Source organism: Peromyscus californicus, unplaced genomic scaffold, assembly GCF_007827085.1.
Source record: "Peromyscus californicus insignis strain IS unplaced genomic scaffold, ASM782708v3 Scaffold_3__1_contigs__length_106647218, whole genome shotgun sequence".
Lineage (NCBI taxonomy): Eukaryota > Metazoa > Chordata > Mammalia > Rodentia > Cricetidae > Peromyscus > Peromyscus californicus.
This window is the reverse complement of record NW_026294551.1, coordinates 101,062,881-101,087,678: the sequence shown is the minus strand read 5'-3', so window position 1 is coordinate 101,087,678 and position 24,798 is coordinate 101,062,881. Positions and strand designations below refer to the sequence as shown.

The 24,798-nt window shown below is 42.3% G+C and overlaps 1 protein-coding gene across 1 annotated transcript in view; it reads left to right on the top strand.

The window, feature by feature from the left end:
* Positions 1 to 23,911, top strand: part of Grin2a (glutamate ionotropic receptor NMDA type subunit 2A) — a 445,644-nt gene extending 421,733 nt beyond the window's left edge. Inside the window, exons 13-14 of the mRNA XM_052759440.1 lie at positions 7,381 to 7,619; positions 12,555 to 23,911. Of these exons, the coding sequence (XP_052615400.1) occupies positions 7,381 to 7,619; positions 12,555 to 14,354 (2,039 nt within the window). The 3' untranslated portion in view covers positions 14,355 to 23,911. The remainder of the gene's footprint in view (positions 1 to 7,380; positions 7,620 to 12,554) is intronic.
* The last annotated feature ends 887 nt before the right edge of the window (positions 23,912 to 24,798 follow it).

Genomic DNA, 24,798 nt, shown 5'->3' with positions numbered 1-24,798 from the left:
CTTGCTGTAAATTGCCTTTATTTTGTCTAGGTATGTTCCCTGTATTCCTGATCTCTTCAAGATCATTACCATAAAGGGGTGTTGGATTTTGTCAAATGCCTTTTCAGCATCTAGTGAGATGATCATGTGGTTTTTTTCTTTCAGTTTGTTTATATGGTGTATTACATTGACGGACTTTTGTTTGTTGAACCCTCCTTGCATCCCTGGGATGAATCCTACTTGATCATGGTGGATAATTGTTTTGATGTGTTCTTGGATTCTGTTTGCCAGTATTTTATTGAGTATTTTTGCATCAATGTTCATGAGGGAGATTGGTCTGTAGTTCTCTTTCTTTGTTGCATCTTTGTTTGGCTTAGGAATCAGGGTAATTGTAGACTCATAGAAGGAGTTTGGTAATGTTTCTTCTGTTTCTATTGTGTGGAACAATTTAAAGAGTATTGGAATTAACTCTTCTGGTAGAATTCTGCTCTGAAACCATCTGGTCCTGGGCTTTTTTTGGTTGGGAGACTTTTAATGACTGATTCCATTTCCTTAGGGGTTATTGGTCTGTTTGAATAGTTTATCTGGTCTTGATTTAACTTAGGTATGTGGTACCTATCCAGAAAATTATCCATTTCTTTTAGATTTTCCAGTTTTGTGGAGTAAAGGTTTTTGAAGTATGACCTGATGATTTTGTGGATTTCCTCAGTGTTAGTTGTTATGTCTCCCTTTTCATTTCTGATTTTGTTAATTTGGATGCTGTCTCTCTGCCTTTTGGTTAGTTTGGATAAGGGTTTGTCTATCTTGTTGATATTCTCAAGAACCAATTCTTTGTTTCATTAATTTTTTGTATTGTTCTCTTTGTTTCTATTTTATTGATTTCAGCTCTCAATTTGATTATTTCCTGGCGTCTATTCTTCCTGGGTGACTTTGCTTCTTCTTGTTCTAGAACTTTCAAGTGTGCTGTTAAGTCACTATTGTGAGATTTCTCCAGCTTCTTTATGCGGATATTTAGTGCTATGAATTTCCCTCTTAGCACTGCTTTCATAGTGTCCCATAAGTTTGGGTATGTTGTATATTCATTTTCATTGATCTCTAGTAAGTCTTTAATTTCTTTCTTTATTTCTTCCTTAACCCATTGGTGATCCAGTTGAGCATTATTCAGTTCCCGTGAGATTGTAGGCTTTCTGTAGTTTTTGTTGTTGTTGAAATCTAACTTTAAACCATGGTGGTCTGATAGAGCACAGGAGGTTATTCCAATTGTTTTATATCTGTTGAGATTTGCTTTGTGGCCAAGTATGTGATCGATTTTAGAGAAAGTTCCATGGGGTGCTGAGAAGAAGGTATATTCTTCTTTGTTAGGATGGAATGTTCTGTAGATATCAATTAAGTTCATTTGAGTCATAACATCAGTTAAGTCCTTTATTTCCTCTGTTAAGTTTTTATTTGACAGATCTGTCCAGTGGTGAGGATGGGGTGTAGAAGTTTCCCACTATTAATGTGTGGGGTTTTATATGTGATTTAAGCTTTAGTAATGTTTCTTTTACGTATGTGGGTGCCCTTGTATTTGGGGCATAAATGTTTAGAATTGAAACTTCATCTTGGTGAATCTTTCCTGTGATGAGTATGTAATGCCCTTCTTGATCACATTTTTTTTTTAACTGACCTCAGGGAAGACATACTGGGAGTGGAAAAGTAGTCACATTGCTTGCTATAAAATCCCTCCTGTAGCAATCTCCTTAGCTCATAGGTGGTCTAACAGAGTAGAGTGAAATCGAATCTGAAAAACAACTGCACTTACCCAGAAGTGTTGAGGACTTCCCCTGGTAATACTGACTTCCCCAGAAGTGCTGGGGACTCCCTCCCCTAGAAGTGTGGAAGTGTTGAGGGCAGAAGTGTTGAAGACTCCAGCCAGTAAGAGACTGATTCCTCTCACTTTGGATAGTAGTCTTCTGAGAGCTGAGTCTCTTCCAGGGCTGGGCATTCTTGGATTTCCAGAATACATTAGTTAGAAGGGCTCAGGAAGGCTTGTGTGGCCCACTCTATTCCCTATCTTCCCCGACTTCATGTGGTAAGAACACTATTTCCAGAAACACTTGCGAGCCATTAACATGTGAGTAGCATGCATGCAACATCATTTAATTCTAACAAATCTCCTATGAAGTCAATAAGCCTGTGTTCCCACTTGGAAGATGTCTAAACTGGAATGCAAAAGAAAATCCCAAAACTTGTCTACCTTAAATCTCAGCTGCAGATGGCAATGGTGGATGGAACCAGCCACAGTACATCAATATGAGGGTGATGAATTAGTTTAAAAAAATAAATAAAAATAAATCATGACAGTACCAGAATATAGTAGCTTTTATGTAATTTCGTTAAATAAAAAATGTAGACTAGGGAGATGGCTCAGACACTAATGTGCTAGCAAGGCACTTCTAATAGATATTAGAAGTATCTAACTAATGTGGGAACCTGAATGTGATTTCCAGAACCCATGTACACAGGACATCTGCCAGTGATGACTGCACATGGCAATGCATCCCTAGAAGACCAAAATGAGAACCTTTGACATAGGTGCAGTGTCCCATGGGTCACTGTCATTAGAGGCATGAACAGAAGAGAGACCTTGCTGCCACCAGTCTTCTCCTAGGAAGGGAGAAGATGGTGTGGTCTGGCCACAAGCCAAGCTTCCCCTGCTCCTGGGAGAATCTGGTCTCTGTCCTCCCAGCAAGAATGAGCCTCCTTCAGGAAACAGACTTAGCAATCCCATTTGCCAGCACTGCTTCCTATGATAAAACTAACAATGCTGTAACCTCTTTGTAAGAGGTTAAAATAACAATGGGATGTGTAATGCCAAGCTCTTCCTTATGAAAATGATATTCAATGCTTAATACCAGCTCAGGACTTCACACCAGCTCAGGGCTTCTTCACACCAGCTCAGGGCTTCCTCACACCAGCTCAGGCAGGACTTCCTCACACTAGCTCAGGGCTTCCTCATTGTCAAGACTCACTCTCCAAACCACTGCAACACTCCCCATTTGTTCTGGCTTTCCATCTATTTATAAGTCAGGAAAACAGCAAAAAAGATCTGCACATTTTTGTAGTCCTGCACAATTTAAGCTTGGGGATACAAATTAAAAAAATAGAAACAGAAAATATGGATCTGATGCTTAGTATGTGCTGTAGGCCATGAAAAATGCCGAAATCATAAAACACGGTTCCTGATCTCCCTCAAGGATATTATAATATACTCGAGCAGATTAAAAACAGAAGAAGAAAGTGTTTGAACCACAGTTCACTACACTAGGAAGAGGGCCACAGGCCAGAAGTATCTAACTGGAAAATGATTCGAATAGGCTGTAATTGGTGCTGAGAAATATAACGTAACTCTCCTTTCAGAATCTGGGTTGGGCTTACCAAGTTGGCTTAATTCTAAAGAGAGGTGTGGTATGCTTGGGCAAAGGACAAAGACAAAAAATTCTTTGTACTTGCATCTTGAAAGGAATCAAGGCCATGTTTCTGTTAGCCAGACTCCCAGTGTCCCCAGCTTACAAACCTGGCTCTTTTTGAGACAACACTAAAGAGAAGATATTCTGGGACTTGTATGAATCCTAGGGAGAAAGACCCATTTTTGTATGTGTGTCCTCACAAACTGAAGGGGGGAAACTCAACAATACATTGTGTTTTTAGGAAGTGGCATTAGTGACTTTAGAAAGAGAGGAAGCAGTTATACAAGCCTTGAGGCTCATGGTAGACAGAGGGCTTCGGATGAGTCTGTGTCAGTGCTGGGTAGACAGGAGATAATACTCATCTTCCATGACATTTTCAACTGTGTGTGGTGCTGGAGTATGTTGGAAGGGAAGAAGTTCAGCCAGGTCAGCCCTTCATTCCACTGTGTCCTCAATGCTGATTCACCAGAACTGCCATCTTGTGTGACGAACTTGCTGGGAGTTAGAGTTCTTAATATTTTTTCCTTTCATAAATATTCATGTTTCCCTTCTTATGTACAACGTCTGAGACCTTCAATGAGTCATTTTGTCTATGAAAAGGAAACTGGGAAAATCTCTGTCCATCAAAGCAAAGAAAATGCAGGGAGGGTTTCCATCTGCTTGCTGCTGAGTGAGAAACTGGACTGAGAAGCCTTTGAGCATCCACGTGTGCATCACTTAAATGATGCAACAATCGCATTCAATCTTTTCATGCAAAAAATGAGTACACTAAAAACTCCTGGAGCTGTGGTAGAAGGCAACTCCAAAACCATCTCTAGGGACACTTCTGTCACCCTGTGATCTTGGGGAGCTTATGATTCTTAGAGGAAGAATAACTCTGCAGAGGATTAACTCAGGATCAAAAACTAGAAAGGTATGCAGCAGGCAGTAGTTAATACTGAAACCTGAAATTGGAAAAAATGATAGGCGCATGCTTAGCCCCAGATGGGGTATCTATATCATATACCACATCCCTCCAAGGCTCAGAGAATATAAGGAAGAGGGGGCAGAAAGATAGAGCAGAGGTCGGGGAAGATTGTTGTGACGTAACAGGGCCATAGCACTCACAGACTCACAGTAGCTACAGATGCTGGGACAAGATTGAGCTAGTTACCATTCCAGCATGGGCAGGGCAGGGGCTCCCAAAGCCCCGCCCCTAGCAGAAGAGCTACTGGCAATTAATGGGCAATGGAGAAAGAAGAATCTGCTTTCGTCAGCATGTGGCCCACAGTAGGTCGCCAGTGCTCCAGGGGATGATGCCCTATACCTGTCATAAATTGGCAGCATTTATTAGACTCAGTGGGTTATTTAAAAATAAAAGTTGTGAGTCTTGGAGGTGAATGTAGGAGGCACCCAGGAGGAGCTGAAGGGGGTGAGCAGAGGGAGATATGATCTAAGTACATTGTATGCACATATGAAATCACCAAAGACTAAATGAAAAATTCAAGAGATTACAACTGTCACAAAGAAATCAACTAGCATGAGTGAGAGCACAGAGCAAACAGAATGAGAAGTCTAAGAATGATCCCCTTGGCTATAGGATTGAAATTGCTAAACTAGAACAGGTTTGAAAATCATAATGAAAAGAACAGCTGAAGCTTTGAAAGAAACAAATAAATAGTTCATGTAAAATAAAGAGATTAAAATGGAAGCATAAAGTGAAATATTACCAATTAGAGAACAAATGAGCTAGAGAATGAATCTTTGTATGGATCAACCTGTTCCAGCACACAAAGATAAATAAATATGAAAACAAGATTAATAACTTAAAGGGTAGACTGACAACACTCTTTGTTACAATTTTCAGGACAAAATGAGTATTACAGGTCATCAGGCAATTGCTAATTACAGCATCCAGGCAGCACTGTCAGCTAGGAAAAGAGCAAAGTCCTGCACAAACCTGACAAAACTATCCAAGTCCAGTGTGTACATGGGATACAAACGGTACTGTCAGTTTGGGCAGTTTCCTAGAAAACTCAGCATTTCTTTACCATATAATCCAGAGAATTTCACAAAATTTCTCTAGATATTTTAACCAAATAAGTCAAAAATATCCACATAAACATCTTCACTAATCAATGTCTGTAGTGGCTTTATTTGTCACGGTGCAAATTTGGAAAGAACCAACATCAACATCTACAGGTGAACAGATAAGCAAGCTGTATCCAGATGTGGAACTCAGTAATAAGGAGACAAGGAAGCCTTGCAAGGCTTATTATGCAGTGAAAGAAGCCAGTCTGAAATACTTCCAACTACGTGACACTGGAAAAGACAACACCATAGATCAGTAGTTGCCAAAGTTTGGGAAGAGTTACAGAGAGGTATGATTTATTTAAAAATATTAAAATGGGGGAGTTAATATTTAAAGCAATAATAGACGAAATTTTTATTTTTTAATATTTATATATGTGTACATGAGTAAGACATGTCAGGCACACACATGGAAGTCAGAGGACAACTTTCAGGAGTCTGTTCTCTCTTTTCACTATGTGAATCCCAGGAATCAAACTCGGATCTCAGGCTTGGCAGCAAGTACCCTTACATGCCGAGTCATCTCACTTGCCTGAGGTGAGAACATTTCCCCCAGAACTAAAGCTGAGAGTCATCAGATGGAGCAATCACACCGAGACCAAAAGCTCAATAAATAAAGCAAATCCACATGTAGATTCTACACCAAAGTCAAAAGGAAGAGAGAAAATAGAGAGTGTGAAGCCGGCAAATGGCAGTGAGCAGACCCCTGACCCCACGACAGCAGTTCAGATCTGAGGAAAACTGAACATCACCACAAGGCCCAGGAAATACCACCACCAGCTTGCATTCAAAAATGAGAGAAAAACAGAGGTGATTATACACTGATTTCACAAAACTTCAAAACAAGATTCACTTGAAGCCCATAACGATAACATAGAGGCAGCACGAACTTTTAAAATCATCCCTTCATTTTCCATCAGATACTTCCTACTCAGCTTAGACATCAGCTACATACATACACAATGGAGTCATGATTTGCATTTACCATATAAGTTTTCTGTGATGATTAATGTCCCTGAGAGAGAATTCTTAAGACTGATTCATGGAGTAAATGCCAGTGCTTAGTAAACTGTAGATGGTTGGTGTAATTACTAGACATTGAGATCCTGGAATTTGATCTTCAATGGGGACTGGATAACATGCAGAGAAGAAATAGTATAAGGTGTGCCTCCTTTTCATTCCAAATGAAAAGTACACCTGTTTCCTTAGTTGCCTGTTGAAGTGAAGAAGATGTTTGCTTTGCAAGGGGCCATTCAGAGCTAAGATGTCTTTCTTCCGCTAATGTTTAGCATCTTATGCTCATTACTTGTGAGTGAGTTTTTTGGAGTGGTTTGGTGAAAGTGGTTTGAGAAAGAAGAAACTGATATAGCTGAGGTCCACCATCTGTCAGGCATGGTTCCAGGCGTCTTCCTCCTTACAATCAATAGTAGCACAAGCTATTGTTTATGAGACTTGATGTGAACCAGACTCAACTGACCCTAGCCACAACTCCCTGGAGTATGCACTCTTGCTATACACATTATTCATGGAAGTGAGGGGTTTGGAGGTTAAATCTTTCCACTGCATCATGCCTATCCCGCATGAGCTTGGGTGGATGGGGTTTTGGGGTGTATAGAGGACAAAGAAAATAATGGGGAGGCTGCAACCATGATTAAAACTATACCAGGTGCTGCCAAATTCATCACACTGTAAATAACATCTAATTTAATCATGTCCATAATGGTAGCAGGGAGGTGTTACCCTCAACTGAGCAGCCAAAGGTCAGCCAAGCTCAGTAACTTACCTTAAGGTCACGCAATTGTAAGTCATGTATGTACCTGTTTCCAACTCAGAAGTGCCTACAGAAGGTCTTCACTGCCAGTTGGTGTTGTGTTCTGTGCAGGTGAGATGGAGGAACTGGAGACACTGTGGCTTACAGGCATCTGCCACAATGAGAAGAATGAGGTGATGAGCAGCCAGCTGGACATCGACAACATGGCGGGCGTGTTCTACATGCTGGCTGCAGCTATGGCCCTCAGCCTCATCACCTTCATCTGGGAGCACCTCTTCTACTGGAAGCTGCGTTTCTGCTTCACTGGCGTGTGCTCTGACCGGCCCGGGCTGCTCTTCTCCATCAGCAGGGTCAGTACCCCAAGCGGCTCCTTCCCAGTACAGCAGGCGGGTCCAGAACAACACAGGGCTTTCAGAGAATCAGGCACATATTAACATATTACATATTGCTGAGACATTTTAATATCTACCAGATCGTCTATATATTATCTGTCTATCTCAATCTCTATTTATCTATAATTAATCTATCATCGCCATCATCATCTATGTATCTTTCATTTCTCTATCACCTGCCAATTTATCAGTTATCTTTTATCCTTTTATATGTTTATTCATCCATCTCTATCACCTATCAATCAACTATCATTTATCAGTCTATATGACATCTATTTATCCATCATCTATATATCTATCATCTATCAGTGATTTATTGTCTATCTATCTATCTATCTACTCTATATATGTATATATGTCCATGTATCTCTGTCATCTGTCATATATCAATCTATCATCTATCTGCCATCAATTATCAGTGTATCAGTCTATTTAATACTTATCACCATGTATCTGTCATCGATCTATTTTCTATCATCTAGTTAGCTATCTTTCTATCATCTATCATATATCCTTCCTTAATTTATCTAACTGTTTCTTTCATCTTCCCATTTTAGTGGTAACAACAGTTAGTTTTATATACTGATCTTTATTGGGGGAAATGAAATAATAAGCTTAAAATGAATTTGTGTTTTCTTAGCATGAGGTGATTTTGAGAACTTTGGAGATTCAAAAGGTACACATTAGCTTTGTGAGAAGGATTTATTTTCTCCATTCAATTACACTTGACTTGGGTTCTGTGCAAATACATATTTCCTAATTAGCTTGATGGCATCTAAACACACAGATTGCTTAAAAATAACAACATGCATGCATATAGCTAGGAAGTATGCCAACATTAAACTAATTCTTCCAGCCAATTACTAAAAGCTTTTCATATCCAAATGGTTCTGGGATCATGTTAAGCAAATGCACACTGTTGCATTTGCTTGTAAATCTAGCTTCTTTTTGGAACAGACAGCCAAGTTGGTAGGATCATCATTGTGAAAAATGAACTGAGTCCGGCATCTCTATCCCAGCATCCTAGGGATGGAAATGGAGAGGACTATGGAGTGCAGGTGAAGCTTTGTCAGTAGAATTTGAACTTTCTTGCCCTCCAGGGCAGAGGGGGATGCCCAGCCATGACTGATGCATCCTGAAGGCTTCAGGGAGTCCACTAGGGCAGAGGCTCTCCTCCTCCAATATTATTTGTCTTCTAAATCAGAGCAGCCTGATGAGTATGAATAAGGACGTCCCATTATTTCCCTACCTCCTTTCTTTACTATGAAAACACATAGAAGGTTCAGCCCCTAATGCTGATTGATGTAAAAAAGCCTACAGTGGAGGACTGCCAGACATGGCAAGGTGCACTTACTGTGTGGATGATGGTCAGAGCCAGACATGTTTTCTTTCTTGTCTCATTGTGAAACCCCCTGAGGTTAATATGATCACACCCATTCTGTGGATGAGGAAACTGGGGCCTCAAAGCTTAAAATAGGGCTTTTAAAAACTTTCATCCTATTTCCCTGAAACAACAAGTTTGCTTGCACTTTATCCATCAGGCCATAAATGGGAGGCACTGAGGAAATAACAACTCCCAAGGAGCAACACCATGTTTGTCTTTTGGCTTCACACACGTGTGAATAGTTATGTGATCATGGACATGAGTGTACTCTCTCTCTCTCTCTCTCTCTCTCTCTCTCTCTCTCTCTCTCTCTCTCTCACACACACACACACACACACACACACACACACACACACACACACACACACCCTGTATACAGAGTTGGGTCACATACATTAGTAGTCAAATTCAGAGTGTGGGCTTCTTTCTAAGGATGCTGATCTGTGATGCTCTGAAGTCTCCCAAGGCAGGTATCTGCTGCACAGAGAATACATTTCCTAATTGCCAGTTCTTTCAAGACACTCACCGTGCAGCCCACAGTAAAACAATCACCATACAGTAAACACATGCAGCTCTCTTTGCAGGCTCAGTGTCTCTGGAGAGCTCCTGGAGATGCAATATGGATGCCAACCTGGAACACATACATTCCTGGTACTGTCAAGGGAAATATAATAGCTCAAATGAGACATTTATTAAACACTGGAACCAAGCTTCTACAATGACTGTCCCTTGTCATATTTTTATGACTTAGACAAATCCACCTTCCAATCTGTGGGATGGTCTTAATGTTAGTTTTCTCTCCAAAGTGTTCCTCCCCCGACACACACCATTTATGGAAAAAAGAGTAAAAGATTCTTGCTATCTCCAGTCAAAACTCACCTTGACCGTCTCTTGAAGTGCGAGCAATAAGAGGCTTAGTAAAACAGAAGCCAAGGGGTGGGGGCTGTGATGCCTTCCCACTGTGCTCCAAGGGGGCACTTAGAGAATGAAAGATGCTTCCTACTAACTGGCCGTCAAGACCAGCAGAAGCTTGACACCATCAGGACTAGCCCAGGATGAATGGGACCAAGGAGGGCTGTAGAACCCTTGCTCAACTGAGCGTGTTTTCAGAAGTCAGGAGCTCTGAGAAGCAAAGCCGGTTGACCAGGAGACATGTAGCCCACCAGGAACACTAAGAGGGTACCCTCATTTCCATAACCCATAGAAGGTATTCAGAATCTGTGAGTAACAGAGGGCAAGAGAGAACGCTAACTAACAAAGGGAGAAGCTCTAGCCAGGGCCTCAATGAGCTCCACAGGAGCCAGCCTCACTAACCAGAAGGTGAGAGATTTGAGGCCACACCCAGCAATCTCCGACTCATTCTGTTATACTGGAATATGTATCCCCCCTCCTGAACAGCCTATTGGGAAAATGGATTGACCCAAATAGAGGAAGCTGTTGTGGAAACAGCTTCGGCCTATGACATCTCTTCCCTTCCTTGGCCCCCCTAGGAAGATCAATTGCTTTAGCTGTGTTTTACCAGTCCCAGGGGAACCAGGAAGGAGAAGCTACAGCCCAACCATCTCCTGTAGCACAGTCCAGCTCTGGCCATGCTGTGAGCCTCCTCCAAACACAGCCTGCATTTCAAGGAGGCAGGGAGCATGGCAGGGGAGCACAGCAGAGGAGCACGGCCAGCAGTTCAAGATGGCAGGGGAGCACAGCCATCAGTTTAAGATGGCAGGGGAGCACAGAAAGCAGTTTAGGGGTGCACAGCCAGCAGTTTAGGGGAGCACAGCCAGCAGTTCAAGGCAGCAGGGGAGCTCATTGCACAGTGGTAACAGGTGCAGAGAAGTCTATAGGTTCTCTTGAGGGAGGGCAGGAGCTTGTTAGAATAAAGTTGCAGATTTAGAAAAAAAATAAGACTATATATTTCATAATACAACAAAGAGAGGAGACAAGGACCCCACCTGACTCTGACATAGAGGAAACATCAGTTTTTCGCCCATCAGTGCAGAGTTCCTCTAGATTACGTGTAAGACTATATTGTATGACTGATTAAGGGTTGACTAATGTGCCAGATTCTATGAAACACATGGCATAATTGTATGATTCTTATGCCCACAGTCTGAGTGTTCTAGCATTGTTAGTGCAAGGGGAGAAGTGTGGTTTGTGGCAGGATCAATAGCCAACTAACTGCTCGTGATAGAGGAGACTAAAGATAATGTGGATGGAAGGAGGGAAGGGAGGGAGGGAGGGAGGAGAGAGGCAAAGAGAGAAGGAAGAGAAGGAAGGGAGGGGAGGGAAGGTTGGAGGGAGGGAAAGAGAGGCCAAGAATGGAAGAAAGGGGGACAGAAGGGAAGGAAGGGAGGGAAGGACTCTGGGGGAGAGGGAAGAGCAGAAGGAGGGAAAGGGAAAGAAAGGATGAGAAGATGAAGGGGTAGAAAAGGGAAAGATGACAGTAAGGGGAGACCAAGAATGAGATGGAAAAGAGGGATAGAATGAGGGAGGGAATGGAAGAAAGGAGAAAGCAGAAGAAGGGAGAGGAAGGGAGAGAGGGAGGAAAAGGGAGGAGAGAAAAGAAAAGAAGGAAGAAGGAAGTTGGTGCAGTGTTAGCCCCTGGGCTCTGGATCTTAACCACAAAGCTTAGGTTGCCACAATCTCGGCAAAGGCTGCTTGAACATGAGACGGTCATGTGTTGTGTGCAGCGTTTTTGTGAGGCTGGAGACTGTCTTCGTACAGTAAGTGCAGCTGTCCAGGTGAATTAAGACTTCACAGTTCTGAGAGCATCCCTCTTGGGTTATGTTTGATGCAACCATGGGGGTCAGTAAAGCCATGTTCAGAGTTACATGGCACAAACTTCTTGCTACTTTATGCCAAAGTCAGCAACAGATCTGCCTCATGAATCCATTTCTTGGGATGGTTTCCTGGCAATCTTAAGAGGAGGCAGATCAAATTTAACAAATTTGATCCAATTGCTTGCATTAGGTATGGTGGCCAAAATCTGGATATGGGGAGAAGAAAGCAAATCCAAAGATTATTGATGTTCTAGCTACTACAGCAGCATGAGAAAAGAGTCCTTCTCCTGCCAATGGCAGAGCAGCTAATTTCATTACTGGAGCTTCCTGCTGACTTGCAGGTAGCTCCAATGGTCTACCTGCAAGAGTCTCTCAGCTCTAATGGTCATGGAGTCTTCTCTCCCTGCCAATGTTACTGCTTATATTATCTGGGTGAAATCTTGTGAATCACGGAAGTTTCAGGAGCTTTCTGAAACTTATGAGTTGTGCTTACTACCTGAGTCTTCATAGAATGTTTCAATGCTGAATAAATAGTTACACAGCACTGGTACAATACAACTTGTCTTACCTATTGAAGTAAGATAATCAGGATAATCAGGATTCAGAATGAATTTCAATCTCTCCATGACTCCCACAAGAAATCTGTAATTCACCTTTGCAGGTAAAGTTCTGATGGGCAAGTGGTTTCATACTAGTGTCTTCTGTTGATGTGTGTTTTGTGTTCCTTACTCACAGGGCATCTACAGTTGCATCCATGGTGTGCACATTGAAGAAAAGAAGAAGTCTCCAGATTTCAATCTGACTGGGTCACAGAGCAACATGTTAAAGCTTCTTCGGTCAGCCAAGAACATCTCCAACATGTCCAACATGAACTCCTCAAGAATGGACTCACCCAAAAGAGCTACTGACTTCATCCAAAGAGGGTCACTTATTGTGGACATGGTTTCAGACAAGGGGAATTTAATATATTCAGACAACAGGTCCTTTCAGGGGAAGGACAGCATATTTGGGGACAACATGAATGAACTCCAAACATTTGTGGCCAATAGGCACAAAGATAACCTCAGTAACTATGTGTTCCAAGGACAGCATCCTCTCACTCTCAATGAGTCCAACCCTAACACAGTGGAGGTGGCTGTCAGCACTGAATCCAAAGGGAACTCCCGACCACGGCAGCTTTGGAAGAAATCCATGGAGTCTCTACGCCAGGATTCTCTGAACCAGAACCCAGTCTCGCAGAGGGATGAAAAGACTGTAGAGAATAGGACCCACTCCCTAAAGAGTCCTAGGTATCTTCCAGAAGAGGTAGCCCACTCTGACATTTCAGAAACTTCAAGCCGGGCCACATGCCACAGGGAGACAGATAACAATAAGAACCACAAGACCAAGGATAACTTCAAAAGGTCAATGGCCTCCAAATACCCCAAGGATTGTAGTGAGGTTGAACGTACCTACATGAAAACCAAAGCAAGCTCTCCCAGGGATAAGATCTACACCATCGATGGTGAGAAAGAGCCCAGTTTCCACTTGGATCCTCCACAGTTTGTTGAGAACATAGCCCTTCCTGAGAATGTGGGCTTCCCAGATCCCTACCAAGACCACAATGAGAACTTCCGTAAGGGAGACTCCACTCTGCCCATGAACAGGAACCCGTTACACAGTGAAGATGGACTTCCCAACAATGACCAATATAAACTCTATGCCAAGCATTTTACCTTAAAAGACAAGGGTTCCCCACACAGTGAGGGCAGTGATCGATATCGGCAGAACTCCACACACTGCAGAAGCTGCCTTTCCAACCTGCCCACCTACTCAGGCCACTTTACCATGAGGTCTCCTTTCAAGTGTGATGCCTGTCTGCGGATGGGGAACCTCTATGACATTGATGAAGACCAGATGCTTCAGGAGACAGGTAACCCAGCTACTCAGGAGGAGGTCTACCAGCAGGACTGGTCCCAGAACAATGCCCTCCAGTTCCAGAAGAACAAGCTAAGGATTAACCGACAGCACTCCTATGATAACATTCTGGACAAACCCAGGGAGCTAGACCTCAGCAGGCCCTCCCGGAGCATAAGCCTCAAGGACAGAGAACGGCTACTGGAGGGCAACTTATATGGGAGCCTGTTCAGTGTTCCCTCAAGCAAACTCTCGGGGAACAAAAGCTCCCTCTTCCCCCAAGGTCTGGAGGACAGCAAGAGAAGCAAGTCTCTCTTGCCAGACCACACCTCTGATAATCCTTTCCTCCACACGTATGGGGATGACCAACGCTTAGTTATTGGGAGATGTCCCTCGGACCCTTACAAACACTCTTTGCCCTCACAGGCAGTAAATGACAGCTATCTTCGGTCATCCTTGAGGTCAACAGCATCGTATTGCTCCAGGGACAGTCGGGGCCACAGTGATGTGTACATTTCAGAGCATGTTATGCCTTATGCTGCAAATAAGAATAACATGTACTCTACCCCCAGGGTTTTAAATTCCTGCAGCAATAGACGCGTGTATAAGAAAATGCCTAGTATCGAATCTGATGTCTAAAATCTTCCATCAGTGTTTATCTATAAGGAAACATGGAATGGCCAACGTTCTGGAGGGTAAATGTTGGATGTCCCATAGCACCCTACTAGGAGGAAGAGGATTTAGGGAGGTACTTTTTTGTTGGCTCTTTTGCACATGGCTCCATGCCATAATCTTTCACTCAAGGAATCTTGTGAGGTATGTGCTGTACTCAGCACATACCAGATAGGTGAATCCTTAACCAAAAACAAATAAATGAATATGAGCAAGTCTCCCAGACATGCCGACTGGGTATGGTGGCAATAATGGTGCATCGGATGGTGACAGTGATATTGTGATTGCCTATATTCCAAATTCCATGAAGATCAATCCACCATGTAACTTCCCCATCAGAAATGCCTCACCATTTCTCTAATACAGAATAAGCAATATGGTATGCATGTTAAGTCTGACACAGACAATAAGACAGTTAAGAATGCATTTGCACTGTAGTAAGATTGACATGTGCAAGGATTAAGAAGTTTGGCTTGTAACAGTTCTCAGCTTCCTTGTTATGCCTTCCATTACAACCCTGGCTCAGCCCCCACGAACTCCAGGTTCCCCCCAAAGAATAGCAAATCCGTGTGTTCGTTGTATGTATGCTACTTTCATTGTAGTCTGTCCCCAAGACACATCTGGAAAAAATAGCCACAGGGACTCTCAGGTGGAGAGCTATAAGAATCTCTTTGGATGTTAATGTTTGTGTATCTCTCACCCTCAGCTTCAATGGTCTTGTTCGGAGCTGCATAAACACATTTATGTCTTCGATATGTAGGTGTGGATCCTCTGTCTATGACATAGTGGCCGTTGTAGTTTATCTTGAAGACTCTTATGTAAGTAAGTTTGCATTTCCTCCCTTCTGGTGATGACTCAGGGTTGTATAGTATCTCTTACCCGATCCCTCCCAGAGTAATTGTAACTTGTTCTGTCCCCCAACAGCCATGATGGTGTCTAATTAGCTGTGTGTTGTGTTCCTAGAGTTGTTAATGTGGTGACATGTGCCAGCAGCCATGTGTAATCTGTAAGAAGTACCATGCCATCTGTGTGCCCAAGGCTAGCATGGTTTTACATTTATCTTCCTTAATGTCAGGAAACTCTATTAGACACTTATTTCTATACAAACCTCCTCAAATCAAAAGCCTTCAGACATTAAAGCCACTTGTGCATATACACTGAGCACCCTCCCAGCTATGGATAAACTCAGTAAGACGAGGGATTTCTCTCCTCTGAAAGATGCACCTTCTCAGAGGCGGACCATTTCCCCAGCACCAACAGAGACAGATGAGAAGTCTTCAGTGCATTTGTCTTTCCTGAGTCACCTGCATTGTCCTAGTCCTGGCCCACTCAAGCCTGTGCGTATATGATAGAACAGATACTCATTATTTTTAAAAAATTGGACAGAGTGAGGGAAATATTCATGCATGGAAAATTTCTTAGTACATAAATTTCTGCCACATTTTTTTATAAAGATCCAAAAGGTAGTTATGATATTTATTAGACAAGGATATATCACAAAACAGCAAATAATATGAATTAAATATTTTATATGGTTCCTTTCTATCAATTATTATATTTTCAATGCAGTATCGTCTTGGAAATAGCTGGGCTAGCCAGCGATGGTATTTTGCACGAGATTGAGCCAGTCTGGTGTCTTGCTGCTATGAAAGAGACTCACCATTTCCTGTTTTTCTTTTTACCAAATTTTGATTTGGGTTCTTGGAGAAAAGGGCAGCACCGTGGGTTGAAGCTTCATCCTGTTTCTTTTCCTCATGGGGTGTTCTGTTTTGTAGCTGGTGTTGTCCTGTAGTTGAGCGGGAGAGGGGAAGGTGGTCATAGAGCTTGAAGATGCTTCAAACGGAGCTGGCAGTGGAAAAGGTCACTCGATCTGCAGTAATGACAAAAAGTGATGCCATAAGCCAGAGTGCCAGTGATGCGGTGGCAGAGGGGAGTGGGCAGGAGCATGTCTCCTCTTGTCTGCAGGACACAGAAAGGGTTGAGGCAGAGCTAAAAGTTGACAAAGTCACATTTTATCCCATGGATCCAGCGTCCTTCCTCCCCCGCGTCCCAGAGATGGAGAAGTCTGCATTAGGGAACCTGGAACAGTCTCCCCGGTTTCTGATCTTAAATTTCGGCTTCAGTGACTGTAAACTCCTTCACTTTGGCTCCCTGTTGCATCCCAGACTGGTCTCCCTTCTGCTAGGGCCACTGCCATGTCCTCACAGAAGTGATGTTAAGTTTCCTCACAATATGGAGTACTGACTCGCCATAAATCCCAAGAGCTCTCTGCTTCCTGTATTGTCCTCAAAGCCCAGGGGGCGCTGAGTGCTACAGCAGTCCAATGAGACCACAATTACACTCCTACAGCCTCATCAAAACCTTCTCGAGAAAATCCAGAGAGCATTTCTGCTATTAACCCCATACAAAAGGAATTAAAATGAGGCTTTTAGAAGAACCAATCATGTAATAGGAAAGAATACAATTGTTTTAACACCAAGATATAAGTAAACATTGGTCGTTAGGGGCTGTGCGGTAAACATGTTTTTTTCTCCTCCACTAATTCACTAACTCTTACATGTGATGATTTCAGAGAAGAATATGAGATGGTCAGTTTCCAATTGAAGGGTAATCATGTGGACCTGTTTGAAGGTAATCCAAGTGAGTACCATTCTTTGGAAAACTAACATGAGGAGTGGCAGCTGGAACATACAGTAGGAGGTGGTGAGGACTGGACAGGAAGCCCTGCCTGGACTCTGTATCAGTTAGAGGGTCCCTGAGCAAAACCCAAGCTCCAAGCCCTTAGGCTCACGGGTGCTAAGAAGCCAGCGTCCCTGAACCCAACTGTCTGGCCTTCTCCTGGAGTAAGTCAGGGCAGTTTCCTGCAGCCTGGCATCTCAGCAGCTTTGGTTGGTTGGCCCATTTTGGAAAACACCAAGCTGTTCTTCAGATGGAAGTACCTGAATGCAAATAGCCAGGCTTCCACATCCTGTGTAAGAACAATTTCCAGGGCATGACCCCCACCCTGCCAAACCTCAGAGCTCTGGGAAACAGTTCTGTCACCCTTAGACCTGTAAGTTTGATGCCGCTTCTGGCTTCAATGCTGCAAGAAGGCAAGTCCCCAGTGATCTGTCTTCCTGCCAGTCATACCTGCCTGAGGGCAGGGGTGATAGCTCACCGCTAGCTCCTGCTCTGTCCTCTGCATTATTGTAGCAATCTAAATAGTGACTGCCACGCTCTGGGTTTCCTGCTCCCTGCCTCAAAAGATACGTGAGAAGATTTAATATTTAGCTTTCTCGTGGAAACATTAAAATCTATCCATTTCAGCAAAAAACCATCCCATCAATTCACACTTATTTTCTGGGGAGAGAAAAGGAAAATTACACCTTGTTTACAAATGAAATAGTTTCATTTAAATGGGACTTTAGCTAAGGCAGTTAATTAGTCAAAAGATCCATGGTAGTCACACAGTCTCATGTTGTTTATTCTATTTGATGTGTCTACCGCTGATGTGTATTTAAAATTCTGCATCCTTCTCAGGAAATGACAAATGCCCCGAATTCTTTGCAAATAGAATTGCTAATGAAAAAGAAAACGAAAGTTGGTGTTAATTAAATGGTGATTAAAAATTTATCACCCTTAAACCTAAAAAGTGCAGCTTTAATAATTGCTTGTCATATAAATAAATACCTTGCACTGAAGTCCCTTGTGGCTTAAGACCTAAATAAATACCAATGTGAGAAACGGAAATCTCCGTCAGAGGAGCTGAATGTACCCATTAGCATGATGCACATTCCTGTACTGTTTCTTTGTGTGGAGCTGTTGTGTGTGAATCCTCAAGAAAAGGATATAAACTGTTTCAAGATGGAGCTGGTTGGTATTACCCTTGGCTGTAATAGACTTAACTGGACTTCAAGAAATAGAGCTTAAGCCTGAAGAAGCCAAATTTATCAGTCAGTATTTAATAGTAATTCAAGGTTAAAAGAAAAGAGGCCTTCCTTCCAAAAGCACTGTTCATTTACACTTGAGTCAAAATTTGGCCTGTCTGTGTGCCCTCCCTCTTCTGTTGGTTGAACAGGATCAGAAGCACTCATTTGGGAGTTTATGGGTCTCTACTTGAAAGGTTTTCCAATGCGGAGTTGCCGTTTTCCAGTCAGCCATTTTCCTTTGTACTGTGTTCATCTCTAATTGTCTCTGACGAGGTCAGCTTGATACAGATCAGAGATGATCAAATGCACTCCTGTGAATACAGTTGCTCATGTACACATGTGTATATTATACATGCTTGGTTTCTACAATTCACACTTAAGTGTATTATCCAAACAAAGCTGTACATATTGTAAAGTTTATGTTAAAAATTAAGTGGTGGTGATGGCGTGAACACACAGAAAACCCATTCTGATTATTTTGATAGGAGGGTATTTATGTAGAGAGGGCATTATATTTTTTTAAGTATCAGCTCTAGGAAGGATGACAGGGCTCAAGGGGCTTTGAGCATTGATGTTCTTGGCCCCTTAAGAAACAAAATTCTGGAGCTAGGCGTGTGCAATATATGCTGCTTACATTCATTTTTGAATATGATGCTGATATGGACTTACATGTGACTTTTGTAAACCCATCAAAAGACATAGATTTGCTATTTAAATTTCTTCCCTCTCTTGGCTTGTTCTGTGCCTAGCAGTGCTATCAGTATAGAAGTACAAGATGCCTGTCCAGAAGGATCTTAGATTAAATGGATTTTGTGGAATGACACCAAGATTTCAGGGAAAGGGGACAAGCGACTGTCTAAGGTAGTCTAAGGGACAGTAGTGATCTGTCTAAGGTAAAATCAGAAAGCATCGGAGTTGGGGCTGGAACCCAAGACTCTGTGGTCTGATTTCTGGCTTGGCACCCTTTACTAAGCTAACATATCTCTAGGTTTCTTTTAGGAAGACACTCCCCATGGGTCCCTTTGGAATAAGAGCCAGAGAAACTCAGAACTGCCCTGGCTTTCTTTGCCTCTTGCTCTTTGCAGATCCAAGCATGACTCTCTGAATTTGGTTTCTCTTGAAGCTCCTTTGCAATCCCTCACTCTCTCACGGTCCTGAGGAAGAGAGGGTCTTTCCTGGGGAGCCTATCCTCTAGAGAAAATCTACAAAGGATCTAGTTTAAAGCTCTAAACCAAAGAAGAAAGCTGGCAGCGCCCGGGGTTGTGCTGTGCTGGTGCATGAGGCCCCGATCAGGCCATAGGACTAGACGAGGGGCCAGTTTCCTCTGAAGTCCAGCTGGGCAGTAAGGGCTGCAAACGGAATGGAAGGTAAAATCTCTTCCTATAGGTAGTCCATGCTTTAAAAAGTTAATTCCAAAATACAAAAGATAACCAAGGGCCATACAACAAAAATAGATTAAATAGTGAAAATCAGAATTCGATACTTCACTGTTGTAAGAAGATCAAAATTAATTGATATTGTAATCAAACATTTTTTTAAAAGTTCTTCCCTGAGTTTTAAGGAATTGTGGAAAGTACAGTTGGGGTCGTTGGAAATGGCCTTGGTTTCTTTGATGTATCTGAGACAATGAGGGGGAAACGGGAGCAGCTGAACAGGTGAAAAACTCATTCTTCCCTATTTTTTGCACAAGCACTCTTGGCTCTGGCTCTAGCCAGCCCTGCATGGCTTACCAAATCAGCCTCAAATGCTTCAAAAGGGTTGAAAAATCCTTCAGAGATTTGGAAAAATAGACCATGGTGTAAAGAAGAAAGAGGAGAAGAACAGAAAGTTCTCCCAGCTGGGTCGCTCATGGCCTTTAAAGACTTTTGATAGCTCAGGGTGTGGACGGGTCAGGGGAGAGGGTAAGAGTGTGCTTTGTGGAGTCCCAAGTGCCTACTGTTACAGATGGCAAAGGAAATGTCAGGTTCCCTAGTGGAAAAAAAGAGGACACGTGTGTGAAGGAAGGGAATCCGGGTGTGTTTCTGGCAGGACAGAGGGATGGAGGGGTGTGGAAGGAGATGCTTTCACACTATGTGCCATTCTGTGCATATGAGAATGCTACAGTTTCTGCTCATCACAAGTATGCACCATGGGTCAGCGTCTGAATCTTGAAATACCCAACTATGTCTACACTGAATGAGTTTAACCTAGAAGTTAAGTGTTATTCTTCCCATTTTGCAGATGAGGAAACTAAGGCTGAGATTGTTCTAAGCCTCACTAGCAACAGGGAGGTAGACTAGAAGCAGAAAGAGATGTGCTCATTTCAAGTCCCCAGGATTTTCCCTAAGTACCCTACCCAGGTTGCCTGGTTTGGGGTATATCAAGAACTCTTGGGGATCCTTCCTCTGTTCACAGTCTCTTCCAAGCCTGGAACACTGTTCATGTCTCTTCTCCTCCCCATGCCTGCACTCAGCATTAACCTTTGTATTTTTTATTTTCGCTTCAGAAATTTACCTTCTCTACTTAGCATGTGCCTAACCTTAAGTATCCCTTTCCCAATCTCTTTTCTTCTTTAACAGTTGGCATCAGGGCTAGTACCATTAAACATATGTACATAGTATGCTTTCACGGGTGTGTGGAGACAGTCACACACACATGCACACACTGCCTTGTGGTCCTCAATCAAAGCTCTCTTAAGCACCATGACCCCTTTCTAAACAGGATGCTATTTGCAGACTCACTGATCCTCCTACTCATCTGTGTTGGTTTATCTTCACCAGGCAGACAGAATGAGGTTCAGAGGTAGGGCAGGGAATGGGGAATAGTTTTGTATAAATGATTGAGTGTTTTAGTCATCAGGGTGATTGAGGGCCAGCTATTAAAATGCTGTTGTTGTTGTTGTTGTTTTTCTTGGTCTGTTTCATTTGTTAAATTGCCTTAGAGATGCACTCCTGGTCGTTAGTATCAGGATAATTGTTGATACGCCAACACTTGTTAATATCCCAAGGAAGAGTTGAATTGGGATCCTTCCGTAGCACTTTATAGGAGCCAGGAGTGGTATGGTGTCTAATATGTCATGCAGGTGTTGTTTCCAAGCACACAGGTACCATCTGTGCATCCCTCCCACCTGTGTTCTAAACCACACTTCTTTTCTGGCATTTATAGTTACAGTGAGGTGGGGTGTACTAGGCCCATTTTATAGATGAGAAGATTGAGCTGGGATCACAAGGAAAATTGCTTTGAAAGGCTCCAGAGTTACATTTTCATAAAAAAATATAGTCATTGCTCCAAGTGCTTCTGGGGAGTCTTTGAACACAGTATAAATGCCCTTAGCTTAATTCCTGAGAATAACTCTCCAGTTGTTTCCATCCTTCAAGCGTTACGACAGTCAAAAGCCTCAGTATAGAGGAGTGTGGGCCTAGGGGTACAGCTCAATTAGAAGAGTGTTTGTACAGCGCACATAAGGCCCGGGTTCCGTGCCCAGCACTGCGAGCATAAACGGTGTGGTGGCACATGCCTGGGATCCCAGCACTCAGGAGGCAGAGGCAGGAGGATCATGAGTTTAAGATTATACCTGTGCTACATAGTGAATTGGAAGCCAACCTGGGCTACAAGAGACCCTGTCTCAAAAATGAAAACAAAAACACAGAGGTTACTAGTATTTAATAGCTATTCTGAGATGACGTGTTTCTGCACGAGACAGGGAGTCTCTCCCAGGGCTGCTGAGCTCTGCAGAAAGTGGAGTGCCTCCAACGTCAGGGCTGAGAGCTCCACTTTGGAGCTGTATTTCAAAGCACACAATTCCCCAGCAAACCACAACCAAACTATTTAAGATGGAATCATTCCTCAGATTCACTTCACAAATCAGGTGTCAACTGACTTCAAGAATAAACAAGACAGAAGCAATTATCACTCATCAATTCCTTCTAGGTACCATATCAGCAAACCGATGAGTCTGCATTTTGAAAATTCTAGAACATTCCTCATTATCAGTAGCCCTGGGTCATAACCTCTTCCAGTTAATTCTCTTTCACACCTTTGGGAAGGATTTAAAACCCTTCAAAAGGATATTAGCATAACACATAGCCAATACCACAGATGCCTTTTCAATTAATAAGGTTAATTGTTCTCCAACTAGCGTAAGTTTGTCTTTGGCATTTTCAATATTTCTCATTGATCTGACATTTTGCTGTTTCAAGCTTTTAAAGGGCTCAAATCAAAGACTATTGATAACTGAGCTAATAGTGAAGGTCCAGAAATATAAGAATACATTGTCTGTTTTTCCGTGAGAAACAATCACAGCCTTTTGAATTTATTGGAGGTTTTTGCATTAAGCATGTATGATATATTGAATTGTTTCTCTTCCAGGTCAGGCTAATTCACATTAGGAAATGGTATTGACTTTTAAAACCTATTTTCCTTTAAAAAAATATCTTAAATGTATTAAGTTTGTAGACACAACTCTGGGGCCATGACCATTAGGGAAATATTCCATGTCAGAAACAGAAGATTAAACATGATTTTGTGGCAAATCTGAGCCATCTTTGAAAATTTGGTGGATTTGGAAATATCAAACTGGCATTTCTAACATTCATGTTACTCTGAATTTTTCATTGGAAAGGATTTAAGTGAACAATTTTTTTCAAAGAAGATATTAAGTTAGGAATATGTAGGAAACATGGTCGTTAAAAAACACAAATAATCACAAAATAAATGTGGGTCAGATGTTTTCCCAGCCGGAGGGTCCCCAAAGATGTTTTTATGGTTGTTTTCAAAGTCTGAATGTTAATCTTGTTCATTCCCCTGATAAAACATATTTAAGAGCATATACTTGCCAAATAAATTGGTAGAATTCATTATAGTTTATATGGCACTGGGATGTTTATGTATGTGTACTTAGATATTTCAAGCTGAATATCAGGAAGAATTCAGTGAGTTAATTGGTGGCTTGAATAAGAAATAGGTCATAAAACTCATAAATAAGGGCCTTCTCAGACAGTAAAAGAGGGTAAACTATTCATTTTCCAGTCATGCTGTGAGACTCGCATAATGTCCAAGCCACCCATTGCCCACAGGAGAGTTATTGAATTAAACAGCTTATCCATAAAGGGTTTACCTATGAGTCTATCTTTAACCCAGTATGAGTGGGATTGAACTCATATGCAGAGGGTTTCCATCCACAGCTACATGAAACACTGTCTATAACTCACATCAGGACTGGCCTGATGTCTTGTATGGTGGAGCCCAAGGATAGCTGTGTGCTCCACTCAGTGGTCTTCACTTGGGAGTAGAGCTTCACCTACCAGTCACAGCAGTTTATACCTGTCATGTTCTGATCCACTGCATGAGGAAGTGCTAATAACTGTATTAAATATTTCCAAGCATAGCTACAAAATTACACGTTTGCTTAACACCTTTCTATGATAGAGGAAGTATATCCTATGGTCGTCTTCTTGTAGTATGTCTTTTTAATTTTGTTCAATGTGTTATCAACTGTTTTAAGGAATGGGATTTGACATGTGTGTGCAAACTGATATGTACATAACTCCCAGGGCAATGAAAGTGCCCATCATACAGTGTAAAAATGTAAATACAGGAAATTTCATTTTTCTAATAAAGATAATTTCTGCCAATTGATATGAAAATGAGAAATGGATCTGTAATCTGTGGTCTTTGTTGTGTTCTCGTTGCTGCTGTGTGGGCCTTGCTCAGAAAAGAATAACACTGTCTACTATGGCTAGTGGGGAAGGACTGTGGATAGCAAGAAGTGGTCTGGGCAGTGATGGTGTGCTGCCAGCAATCAGGTGATGGGCTGGGGTGGGTGTAGCCGCTGTAAAGAAGTGCTTGTCCTGTTAGGGTGAGTTTGTTTGTCTGCAACTTCTTGACTGTAATCTAAGCCATGAACACAAGGGAAATCTAGATTGGCTTCTGTGTGTGTGCAGTTTTGTGTGTTTAGAAACAGACGCTATGCATGAAATCTCCAGCTGTGTAATCTCTAGCACACAAACAAGGGTCATACAAATCAGGCACACGCAAATCAAAGCACATACATGCAAATTAAGGCAATCCTGTTTGACCAAAGTGTAGTCCTGATCAGAAGCTTGGATCAAGGCTGCAGCTCTGCGGTGCTGTGTTAGACTACACCAATTTGGCTGTAGGGGGACTATTTTGTTTGAGATTTTTTTGACCAAACATAAAAATTTCATAATAGGAATTTCTCTCTCTCTCTCTCTCTCTCTCTCTCTCTCTCTCTCTCTCTCTCTCTCTCTCTCTCTCTCTCTCTCTGTTTGTGTGTGTGTGCATGTGTGTGTGTGTATGTGTGTGTGTGTGTGTGTGTGTTGGTTTCTTACTAATGGTCTTCCCTACCACGAACTTGATCTTGCCTGTTTTTGGTAGTGGGGAAGGGAAGAATAAATCATGGAACTGGGGAGAATCTTCAGGATTTCAGCTGAAAGCTTTGCTTTTATCCTTTTCCCACATCCCATCTTCCTGGGCATCCCCCACACTCACAGCCTTGGCTCTGA